Below are 11448 nucleotides of genomic sequence, written 5' to 3' on the forward strand. Positions count from 1 at the left end.
ATTAGAAAAAAAATTCTCCAAAATTAAAAAAAAATTCCCCAATATGCAAAAGAAATGCCCTAGAAATTCCCAAAAATTCAAAAGAAATGCCCCAAAAATTCCCCAAAATTTCCCAGAAATCCCCAAAAATTCCCCAAAATTTCCCAGAAATCCCAAAAAATTCCCCAAGATTCCAAAAAAAATCTCAAAAAATTCCCCAAAAAGTCCCCAAAAATTCCCCAAAATTCCAAAAAAATTCCCCAAAATTAAAAAAAATCCCCAAAATTCCCCAAAAATTCCAAAAAAATTTAAAAAGCCCCAAAACTCCCAAAAAAGTTTTTAAAAATTCCCAAAAATTTCCCCAAATTCCCCAAAACTCCCAAAAAATTCCTCAAAATTCAAAAAAATTCCCCCAAAAAATTCCCAAAAATTCCCCAAAAACCCCAAAAATTCCCCAAAATTCCCCAGAAATTCCCAAAATTTCCCAAATTCCAAAAAAAATCCCCAAAAATTTCCAAAAAAATTCCCCAAAACTCCCAAAAATATTTTAAAAATTCCCCAAAATTCCCCCAAAAATTCCCCCAAAGTCAAAAAAATTCCCCAAAATTAAAAAAATCCCAAAAAAATCCAAAAATTTTTTAAATTCAAAAATTCCCCAAAAGTCAAAAAATCCCAAAAAAATTAAAAAAATACTAAATTCCAAAAATTCCCCCAAAATTAAAAAAAAATCCAAATAAATTCCAAAAAATTTTTAAATTCCCAAAAAATTCCCCAAAATTCCCAAAACCCCAAAAAATCCCCAAAATTCCCAAAAAATTCCCCAAAATTAAAAAAAAAAAACCCAAAAATTCCAAAAAATTTTTTAAAAATCAAAAAAAATTCCCCAAAATTTAAAAAAAATTCCCAAAAATCCCCCAAAAATCTCCAAAAACTCCCCAAATCCCCAAACTGCCAGGATTACTTGGCCAGGGTGATGAGGCCCACGTTGTTCTCGGGGTTGCTGCGAGTTTTGGAGTGACAGACGATGTTGACAGCGTCCTGCTGAGCCTGCAGCCGCGTGGGCAGGAAATCTCCGTTCCGCATGTACTCGCTGTTGTCCACGCTGCAACCCCAAAAAAAATTGGGAATTATTAGGGATCATCCTGAATAATTAGCTTTTTCTGGCAATGGCTATCATATCTGCTTTTTTTGGGAATTTTTCCCCACTAAAATCGGCTTTTTTTGGCAATTTTTCGCCTTAAAATCGGCTTTTTTGGGGGATTTTATCGCCCTAAAATTGGCTTTTTTTGAGAATTTATCGCCCCTAAAATAGGCTTTTTTTTATGGATTTCTCTCCTCTAAAATCTGCTTTTTTTGAGAATTTATCTCCCTAAAATCGGCTTTTTTGTGGGATTTATTTCCCCTAAAATCTACTTTTTTGAGAAATTTTTTGGGAATTTATCTCCCTAAAACCTGCTGAGCCTGGAGCCGCGTGGGCAGGAAATCTCCGTTCCGCATGTACTCGCTGTTGTCCACGCTGCAACCCCAAAAAAAATGGGAATTAATTGGGATCTTCCTGAAAAATTAGCCTCTTTTGGGAATAGACAGAAAATCTGCTTTTTTTGGGATGTTTTCCCCACCAAAATCGGCTTTTTTTGGGGATTTATCGCCTTAAAATTGGCTTTTTTTGGATATTTATCGCCCCTAAAATTGGCTTTTTTTGGGAATTTATTCTCCCTAAAATCTGCTTTTTTGAGAATTTTTTTTTGGGAATTTATCTCCCTAAGACCTGATTTTTTTGAGAATTTATCTCTCTAAAATCTGAATTTTTTTGGGAATTTATCTTCCCCAAAATCTGCTTTTTCTTGAGAACTTATCTCCCTAAAATCGGCTTTTTTTGGGAATTTATTTCCCCCTAAAATCTACTTTCTTTGGGAATTTATCTCCTTAAAATCTACTTTTTTTTTGAGAATTTATCTCCCTAAATCTACTTTTTTGGGGAATTTATCTCCCTAAAATCTACTTTTTTGGGGATTTATCTCCTCTGAAACAATCCATGGAATATTTGGGAATTCCTGCTGCTCTCCCAGGAGCTTTCAGGGCCTCGTGAGTCAGCAAAATAGGGATTTGATCCAAATGGATTTGATCCAGAAGAATTTGATCCCAAGGAATTTGATTTAAATGGATTTGATCCAGAAAAATTTGATCCAAATGGAATTTGATCCCAAAGAATTTAATCCCAAGGAAATCACGGGATTGAGGAGTGATTTTGCCCAAAAATAGCAAATAGTGGGAAGTCTAGGAGGGCAAAAAATGGGAATATTCCAGGAATTTTCCTTTAAATCCCACAGGGGATGGGAAAATCCTGGAATATCCTATAAGAAATAGGGAATTTTCTCCTTTAAATCCCATAGGGGATGGGAAAATCCTGGAATATCCTATAAGAAATAGGGAATATCCTATAAATCCCATAGGGAATGTGGAAAATCCTGGAATATCCTATAGGGAATGGGGAATTTTCTCCTTTAAATCCTATAGGGAATGAGAAAATCCTGGAATATCTTATAGGGAATGGGGAATTTTCTCCTTTAAGTCCCATAGGGAATGGGAAAAACCCAGAATATCCTATAAGAAATAGAGAATTTCCTATAAATCCCATAGGGAATGGGGAATCTTCTCCTTTAAATCCCCTCAGACACCCCAAATCCCCTCAGACACCCCAAATTCCCTCAGATCCCCCAAATCCCCTCAAACCACCCCAAATCCCCTCAGACCTTTCTAAAACCCCCTCGGATCTTCCCAAATCCCTCAGATCTTCCTAAACCCCCTCAGACCTTCCTAAATTCCCCCAGACTTTCCCAAACCCCCGCAGATCTTCCTAAACTCCTCAGACCTTCCTAAATCCTCTCAAACCTTCCTAAACTCCCTCAGATCTTCCCAAGCCCCCTCAGACCTTCCTAAACCCCTCAGACCTTCCACAGCCCCTCAGAGACCCCCTCAGACGCCCAAACCCTCAGACCCCCAACTCCCTAAGGATCCCCCAAACCCCCTCAGACTCCCCAAGCTCCCTCAGACTCCACAAACCCCTCAGACCTTCCTAAATCCTCTGACCTTCCTAAACCCCCTCAGACCCCCAAGCCCCTCACCCCTCAGGACCCCAAACCCCTCAGAGCCCCCAAATCCCTGAGCCCCCAAATCCCTCAGACCCCCAAGTTCCCTCAGGCTCCCCAAGCTCCTTCAGACCTTCCTAAACCCCCTAAGACTTTCCCAAACCTCCTCAGATTCCTAAACCCCCTCAGACCCCCAAACCCCTCAACTCCCCTCAGACTCCCAAACCCCTCAGATCTTCCTAAATCCCCTCAGACTTTCTAAATCCCCTCAGACCCCCAAGCCCCCTCAGACTCCCTCAAGCTCCCTCAGACTTTCCCAAACCCCCTCAGATCTTCCTAAACACCCTCAGATCTTTCCAAACCCCCTCAGACTTTCCCAAACCTCCTCAGACCTTCCTAAACCCCCTCAGAGCCCCAAACCCCTCAGACCCCCAAACCCTCAGACCCCCAAACCCCTCAGCTCCCTCAGACTCCCCAAACCCCCTCAGATCTTCCTAAATCCCCTCAGACTTTCCTAAATCCCCTCAGATCTTCCTAAATACCCTCAGACTTTCCTAAATCCCCTCAGAGCTTCCTAAACCCCCTTAGACCTTTCTAAACCCCCTTAGACCTTTCTAAACCCCCTTAGACCTTTCTAAATCACCTCAGACCCCCCAAGCCCCCTCAGAGCTCCCAAACCCCCCTCACCCCTCAGAGTCCCCAAGCCCCCTCAGACCCCCCAAACTCCTCAAACCTCTCACCCTTCAGGCATTCCTAAATCCCCTCAGACCCCGCAAACCCCTCAAACACCTCACCCCTCAGGCATTCCTAAATCTCCTCAGACCCCCAAACCCCTCAGACCCCCTCACCCCTCACGCCCTCCCTCTCCCAGCCCGGCCCGCTCCGCCCCCCCCCACCGCCATGACTCAGGGAAAGCGGCCCCGGTCAGACCGGGCCGAGCCGGGCCGGGCCGGGCTGAGGGTTCCCCCGAGGCTCCCCGGGGCTGCCCCGAGGCTCGCGGATGGCCGCCGCCGCCCTCACCACACCATGGTGCTCTCCAGAACCATCGCGGCCCCTTCTTCCCCTCAGCGCCGGCCCGCGCTCCGCCCAACACCGCGCCCGCTGATTGGCGGAGAGAGGAGACACCGCGGCCAATCAGCGCGCCGCGTCTAACGGGGTGCGCGCCGCGTCTAACGGGGTGCGCGCCGCGGGGCATGCTGGGAGTTGTAGTTCTGGGCGGGGTGAGGAGACACCCGGAAGGACATGCGTGTGTCACCGCGGAGGGCAGGGATGTCACCTCCCTCCCTGCGACACCTCCTCCGGGCGTTGGGCAGGAACGCCGGGGTGTCCTCAGCCCGCGACATCCCCCAGGGGTGTCCCCATGTCCACTTGTGTCCCCTCCGTGCCACCCCAGGGGTGTCCCCATGTCCCTTTTGTCCCATGCCACTCCACGGTGTCCCCATGTCCCCCCAGCCACCCCAGGGGTGTCCCCATGTCCCCTCAAAGCCACCCCAGGGTGTCCCCTTTTCCCCCCATGCCACCCCAGGGTGTCCCCTGTCCACTTGTGTCACCTCTGTGCCACCCCAGGAATGTCCCCATGTCCCTTTTTGTCCCCCAGGAATGTCCCCATGTCCCCCCAGCCACCCCAGGATGTCCCCATGTCCCCTTTTCCCCCCAAAGCCACCCCAGCAATGTCCCCATGTCCCCTTTTGTCCCCCACGGGTGTCCCCATGTCCCCCCAAAGCCACCCCAGTTATGTCCCCATGTCCCCTTTTGCCCCCCAAAATCACCCCAGCAATGTCCCCATGTCCCCCAATGCCACCCCAGAATCCCCCTATCACCTTTTGTCCCCCAGCGATGTCCCATGTCCCTTTTTGTCCTCCAACAATGTCCCCATGTCCCTTTTTGACCCCCAGGGATGTCCCCATGTCCCTTTCCCCTCAAACCACCCCAGCCAATGTCCCCATGCCCCCTTTTCCCCTCAGTGCCACCCCAGTGACGTCCCCAATCCTTTTGCCCCCAGTGATGTCCCCATATCCCCTTTGTCCCCAGTGATGTCCCCACTCCCTTTTGCCCCTCTATGCCACCCCAGCAATGTCCCCATGTCCCTTTCTCCCCCCAAAGCCACCCCAGTGATGTCCCCATATCACCTTTTGTCCCCCACGGATGTCCCCATGTCCCTTCCTCCCCTCAAAGCCACCCCAGCAATGTCCCCATGTCCCCTTTTGTCCCCAGAGCCACCCCAGGAATGTCCCCATGTCCCCATTTTGTCCCCCAGGATGTCCCCATGTCCCCCAGGAATGTCCCCATATCACCTTTTGTCCCCTTCCCCACAGCAATGTCCCCATGTCCTTTTGTCCCCAAGGATGTCCCCATGTCCCCCAGCAATGTCCCCATGTCCCCTTTTCCCCTCAGTGCCACCCCAGTGACGTCCCCAAGTCCCTTTTTGCCCCCCAGTGATGTCCCCATATCCCCTTTTGTCCCCAGTGATGTCCCCACGTCCCTTTTTGCCCCTCTATGCCACCCCAGCAATGTCCCCATGTCCCTTTCTCCCCCCAAAGCCACCCCAGTGATGTCCCCATATCACCTTTTGTCCCCCACGGATGTCCCCATGTCCCTTCCTCCCCTCAAAGCCACCCCAGCAATGTCCCCATGTCCCCTTTTGTCCCCAGAGCCACCCCAGGAATGTCCCCATGTCCCCTTTTTGTCCCCAAGGATGTCCCCATGTCCCCCAGGAATGTCCCCATGTCCCCTAGGGATGTCCCCATGTCCCCCCAAAGCCACCCCAGTGATGTCCCCTCCCCTGTCCCCTCCCTGTCCCCTCCCTGTCCCCTCCCTGTCCCCAAGCACACGCAGAGCCAATCCATGTTTTCCAGCAGCACCGGAATGTTCCGGAAGCCCCGCCAGGCCTCAGTGTCACCGGGGAGGGGACAGAGAGGGGACACAGGTGACAATGGGGACAGGAACGTCCTTCCTGGGACAGGAATGTCCTCCTGGACAGAGGTGACAATGGGGACAGGAATGTCCTTCTGGACAGAAGTGACAATGGGGACAGGAATGTCCTTCCTGGGACAGGAAAATCCAGGAAAAGTCCATCCCAAGGACAGGGAATGTCCACTGCAATCCAGGAAAATTCCATCCCAATCCAGGAAATTCCATCCCAATCCAGAAAATTCCATCCAAATCCAGAAAATTCCATCCAAATCCAGGAAAATTCCATCCAAATCCAAGGAAATTCCTTCCCAATCCAGGAAAAATCCATTCCCAATCCACGAAAATTCCATTCCCAGTTGAGGAAAAGTTCATCCCAATCCAGGAAAAATTCACCCTAGTCGAGGAAAATTCCATTCCCAGTCTAGGAAAATTCCGTTTGCAATCCAGGAAATGTTCAAACCAATCCAGGAAATTCCATTCCTTATCCAGGAAATTCCATTCCTAATCCAGGAAAATTCCTTCCCAGGCCAGGAAATGTCCTTCTCAGTGAATGTCCTTCCCAGTCCAGGAAAATTCCATCCCAATCCAGGAAATGTCCACCCCAGTTGAGGAAAATTCCAGAATTCCCAATCCAGGAAATTCAATTCCCAGTCCAGGAAAAGCTCATCCCAATCCAGGAAAATTCTTTCCCAGGCAATCTTCTTCCCAGTCCAGGAAAAGTTCATCCCAAGGACAGGAAAATTCCATCTGCAATCCAGGAAAAACTCATCCCAATCCAAGGAAATTCCATTCCAAACTAAGGAAATTCCATCCCAATCCAGGAAAAATCCATTCCCAATCCAGGAAAAATCCATTCCCAATCCAGGAAAAATCCATTCCCAATCCAGGAAAATTCCTTCCCAGGCAATGTTCTTCCCAGTCCAGGAAAAGTTCATCCCAAGGACAGGAAAATTCCATCTGCAATCCAGGAAAAGTTCATCCCAGTCCATGAAATTCCATTCCTAGTCCAGGAAAAGTTCATCCCAATCCAGGAAAATTCCATCCCAATCCAGGAAAACTTCATCCCAGTTGAGAAAAATTCCTTCCCAAGGACAGGAAATTCCATTCCAATCCAGGAAAATCCCGTTTGCAATCCAGGAAATGTTCATTCCAATTCAGGAAAATTCCTTCTCAGTCCAGGAAAACTTCATCCCAATCCAACGAAATTCCATTTCAATCCAGGAAAAGCTCATCCTAATCCAAGGAAATTCCGTTCCTTATCCAGGAAAAATTCATCCCAATCTAGGAAAAATCCTTCCGAAGGACAGGAAACGTTCATCCCAGTTGAGGAAAAGCTCAACCCAATCCAAGGAAATTCCATTCCCAATCCAAGAAAAATCCATTCCTAATCCAGGAAAAATTCATCCCAATCCAAGAAAATTCCTTCCCAGTTGAGAAAAATTCCATCCCAATCCAGGAAATTCCATCCCAATCCAGGAAAATTCCAGAATTCCCAATCCAGAGTCGATCCAAAGGCCTCGGATGTTCCAACGATGAACTCCAAGATGGGCAGGAAAATTCCATGAAAATTCCATGAAAATTCCATGAGAATTCCATGAAAATTCCATGAATTCCATCCTCATTCCATGAAAATTCAACTCCCAATCCAGGAAAATTCCATGAAAATTCCATTCCCAATCCAGGAAAAATCCATAAAAGTTCCATTCCCAATTCCAGGAAAATTCCAGGAAAATTCCATTTCCAATTCCAGGAAAATTCCATTCGTTCCATTCTCATGAAAATTCCATTAATTTCATTCTCATTCCAGGAAAATTCCATGAAAATTCCATTCACAATCTAGGAAAATTCCATGAATTCCATTCCAGGAAAATTCCAAAAATTCCCAATTCAGGAAAATTCTATTAATTCCATTCCATGAAAATTCCATTCCCATTCCAGGAAAATTCCAGAATTCCCAGTCCAGGAAAATTCCATGAAAAATCCATTCCAGGAAAATTCCAGAATTCCCAAATCAGGAAAATTCCACGAATTCCATAAAAATCCATTTCCATTCCAGGAAATTTCCAGAATTCCCAATTCCAGGAAAATTTCATGAAAATTCCCAAAAAAAGTCCATCCATGAAAAAATCCAAATCCTCTTTTTTTTTTCTCTCTCTCTCCTGGAAAATTCCAGAATTCCCTGAATTCCTCCCCAATTTCCAATCCCAAAAACCCCAAAAATCACAAAAAATCTCCAAAATTTGCAAAAAAACCCCAAAAAATCCCCAAAAAATCCCCAAAAAACCCAAAAAACCCCAAAAAAATCCCAAATTCCCAAAAATCCCAAAAATCACCAAAAACAAAAATCAAAATAAAATCCAAAAAATCCCCAAAAAACCCCAAAAAATCCAAAAAAAATCCCCAAAAAATCCAAAAAATCCCCAAAAAACCCAGAAAAATCCTAAAAAATCCCCCAAAAATCCCGAAAAATTACCAAAAAAATCCCAAAAAAATCCCAAATTCCCAAAAATCCCAAAAATCCAAAAATCCCCAAAACAAAAATCCAAAAAAATCCCAAAAAATCCCCAAAAAAACCCAAAAAATCCCCAAAAAAACCCCAAAAAACCCCCAAAAATCCCAAAAAATCCCAAAATTCCAAACCCACCCCAAGAATTCCCAGAAAAAAAAAAAAAAAGGAAAATTATCCCAAAAAACATTTAAATATTTCATAAATATTCCATCCTGGGAGGGAAAAATTTGGGGAAAATTAATTTAGTTTTTTCCTTTCCTGATCCTAAAAAAAAAATTTGGGAATAAAGAGGAATTTGGAAGGAAAAAAAAATGTCTAATATAGACAAATATTCCATAGGAAATTTGGGAATTCTGGGAATTCTGAGATTCCCTAAATAAGGCAATTCCAGGAGGGAATTTTGAGGGAAAAATTCAGGATTTTGGGAATTCAAAATGCAAAAAAAATCAGTTTTTTTCCTGAAAAAAATACAGGAAATTTGGGAATTTTGGGGGGAAAATTCCCTTCCTGGTTTACATTCCATGTTTGGTTTTTTTGGGAGTAGAAATCCTGAAATTCCAGGTTTTTTGTGAATTATAAAAATGGTTTTCCAAATGGGAATTTTGAGGGAAAATTGGGGTTTTTTTCTGTTTAAAAAAATGGAATTTTGGGGGAAAAATTGGGGTTTTTTCCGTTTAAAAAATGGAATTTTTGGGGAAAAAAATTGGATTTTTTTTCTGTTTAAAAATGGAATTTTGGGGGAAAAATTGGAATTTTTGCATTAAAGAATTTCGGGGAAAAATGGAGTTTTCCTATTAAAATGGAATTTTTGCGGAAAAATTGGGTTTTTTCCATTTAAAAAATGGAATTTTGGGGGGAAATTGGAGATTTTTTCCATTTAAAAAAATGAAATTTTTGGGGGAAAATTGAGCTTTTTTCCATTTAAAAAACCAGAATTTTTTGGGAAAAATTGGTTTTTTCCATTTAAAAAACCAGAACTTTTTGGGGAAAATTGGGTTTTTTCCATTAAAAACATGGAATTTTCGGGGGAAAATTTGGGGTTTTTTCCATTAAAAAATGGAATTTTTTGGGAAAAATGGGGTTTTTTCCATTAAAAAAACAGGATTTTTGGGGGAAAATTGGGGATTTTTCCATTTAAAAAATGGAATTTTGGGGAAAAAATTGGGATTTTTTCCATTAAAAAAGAATTTTTGGGGAAAAATTTGGGATTTTTTCCATTTAAAAAACAGATACAGGGAAAAAATTGGAATTTTTCCATTTAAAATGGAATTTTGGGGAAAAATTGGAGTTTTTTGTTTAAAAAAAAATGAAATTTTGGGGAAAAATTGGGATTTTTTGCATTAAAAAAACTGAATTTTGGGGAAAAATTGGGTTTCCATTTAAAAAAAGGAATTTTGGGGAGAAAAAATTGGGGATTTTTGTCATTAAAAAAAATGGAATTTTTGGGGAAAAATTGGAGGTTTTTTCCATTTAAAAAAATGGAAATTTTGGGGGAAAATTGGGATTTTTATTATTAAAAAACAGAATTTGGAATTGGGAAAATTGGTTTTTCAATTAAAAACAGAATTTTGGGGAAAAATTGGGTTTTTTCATTAAAAAAAGAATTTTTTGGGGGGAAAAAATTGGGGTTTTTCCATTAAAAAAAACAGATTTTTTGGGAAAAAATTTGGGATTTTTTCCATTAAAAATGAAATTTTGGGGAAAAAAAATTGGGATTTTTTCAATTAAAAATAGAATTTTGGGGGAAAAATTGGGTTTTCTGCATTAAAAAACAGATTTTTCGGGGAAAAATTGGGTTTTTTCCATTAAAAAATGGAATTTTTAGGGAAAAATTCGAGGCTTTTTCCATTTAAAAAATGGCTTTTTTTGAGGGAAAAATTGGGGTTTCTTCCATTAAAAAAAACGGAATTTTGGAAAAAATTAGGTTTTTTTCAATTAAAAAACCAAATTTTGGGGAAAAAATTGGGTTTTTCTCCATTAAAAAATGGATTTTTTGGGGGAAAAAATTGGGGTTTTTTCCATTAAAAAAACAGATTTTTTGGGGAAAAATTGGAATTTTCCATTTAAAAAATGGAATTTTGGGGAGAAAAATTGGGGTTTTTCCATTAAAAAAAACAGAATTTTTGGGGAAAAATTGGGATTTCCATAAAAAATGAATTTTTGGAAAAATTGGATTTTTTTTCCATTAAAAAAAAGAATTTTTGGGGAAAATAGGGTTTATCAATAAAAAATGGAATTTTAGGATTTAGGGTTCGCAATTCCAGGATTTTCCAGGTTTTTTTAGGGAATTCTTTAAAAAATGGTTGAAAATGCCAGGAAGAGTTTGGCTTCTGAAGATCCCAAAAATCCCCAAAATTCCAAAAATCCCAAAAAATCCTCCAAAAAATCCTCCAAAAAATCCTCCAAAAAATCCCAATAAATTAAAAAAAAATCCCCAAAATTCCCCAAAAAATTAAAAAAAAAATTCCCAAAAAATCCTCCAAAAATCCCAAAAATTCCCCAAAAAAATTCCCAAAAAATCCTCCAAAAATTTCCCAAAAAACCTTCCCTGATTGTGGGAAAAAAATTCCCAAAAATCCTGCTGGGAAAAGGGAGAAAAATCAAAGTTTTTCCATAAATTTTGTTCGTTTTTTCCCATTTTTTTGGGATTTTTTATCCTGGGAAAATACGGAAAAAATCCTTATTTATTTGTAAAAAATAATAATTAATAATTCATAATAATAATAATTAATAAATCGATTAAAACACCAAAAATTCCTGCAGGACTAAAAAAAAAACTGGAATTGAATCCAAGAAAATTTTTTTGGGGAAAAAAAACCAAAATTTGGGATAAAAATACTAAAAAAAAACCCAAAAAATTTCCCAACTGGGAATTTTCCGGAAAAATTTCCAAGGAATTTTTTTTCCCCTTTTTTCCCCAAAATTTTGGGAATTCCTGGAAATGTTGGGAATTCCTGG

At 41.8% G+C, this 11448-nt stretch overlaps 1 protein-coding gene and 1 long non-coding RNA gene across 4 annotated transcripts in view; one reads left to right on the forward strand and one right to left on the reverse strand.

The window, feature by feature from the left end:
• The window catches only part of LOC146427388 (26S proteasome non-ATPase regulatory subunit 4), a 93609-nt gene extending 89440 nt beyond the window's left edge, over nt 1–4169 (reverse strand). For both annotated transcript variants that reach the window (XM_085082673.1, XM_085082672.1), the window contains exons 1-2: nt 4089–4169; nt 941–1081 (exon numbers count right to left, since the gene is read on the reverse strand). In XM_085082673.1, coding sequence (XP_084938799.1) covers nt 941–1081; nt 4089–4114 — 167 coding nt within the window. In that variant the 5' untranslated portion in view covers nt 4115–4169. The remainder of the gene's footprint in view (nt 1–940; nt 1082–4088) is intronic.
• A 1749-nt stretch (nt 4170–5918) lies between these two features.
• Nucleotides 5919–6241, forward strand: LOC146427392 (uncharacterized). Of its 2 annotated transcripts, none has more exons than XR_014856557.1 (2): nt 5919–5994; nt 6049–6241. It is a non-coding gene; the product is annotated as an uncharacterized LOC146427392 (long non-coding RNA). The 2 variants fall into 2 exon arrangements; XR_014856558.1 differs by having other exon boundaries at nt 5929–5994; nt 6085–6241.
• The last annotated feature ends 5207 nt before the right edge of the window (nt 6242–11448 follow it).

This window comes from Lichenostomus cassidix, chromosome 25 (genome assembly GCF_008360975.1).
Source record: "Lichenostomus cassidix isolate B80296 chromosome 25, HeHo_3.0, whole genome shotgun sequence".
Lineage (NCBI taxonomy): Eukaryota > Metazoa > Chordata > Aves > Passeriformes > Meliphagidae > Lichenostomus > Lichenostomus cassidix.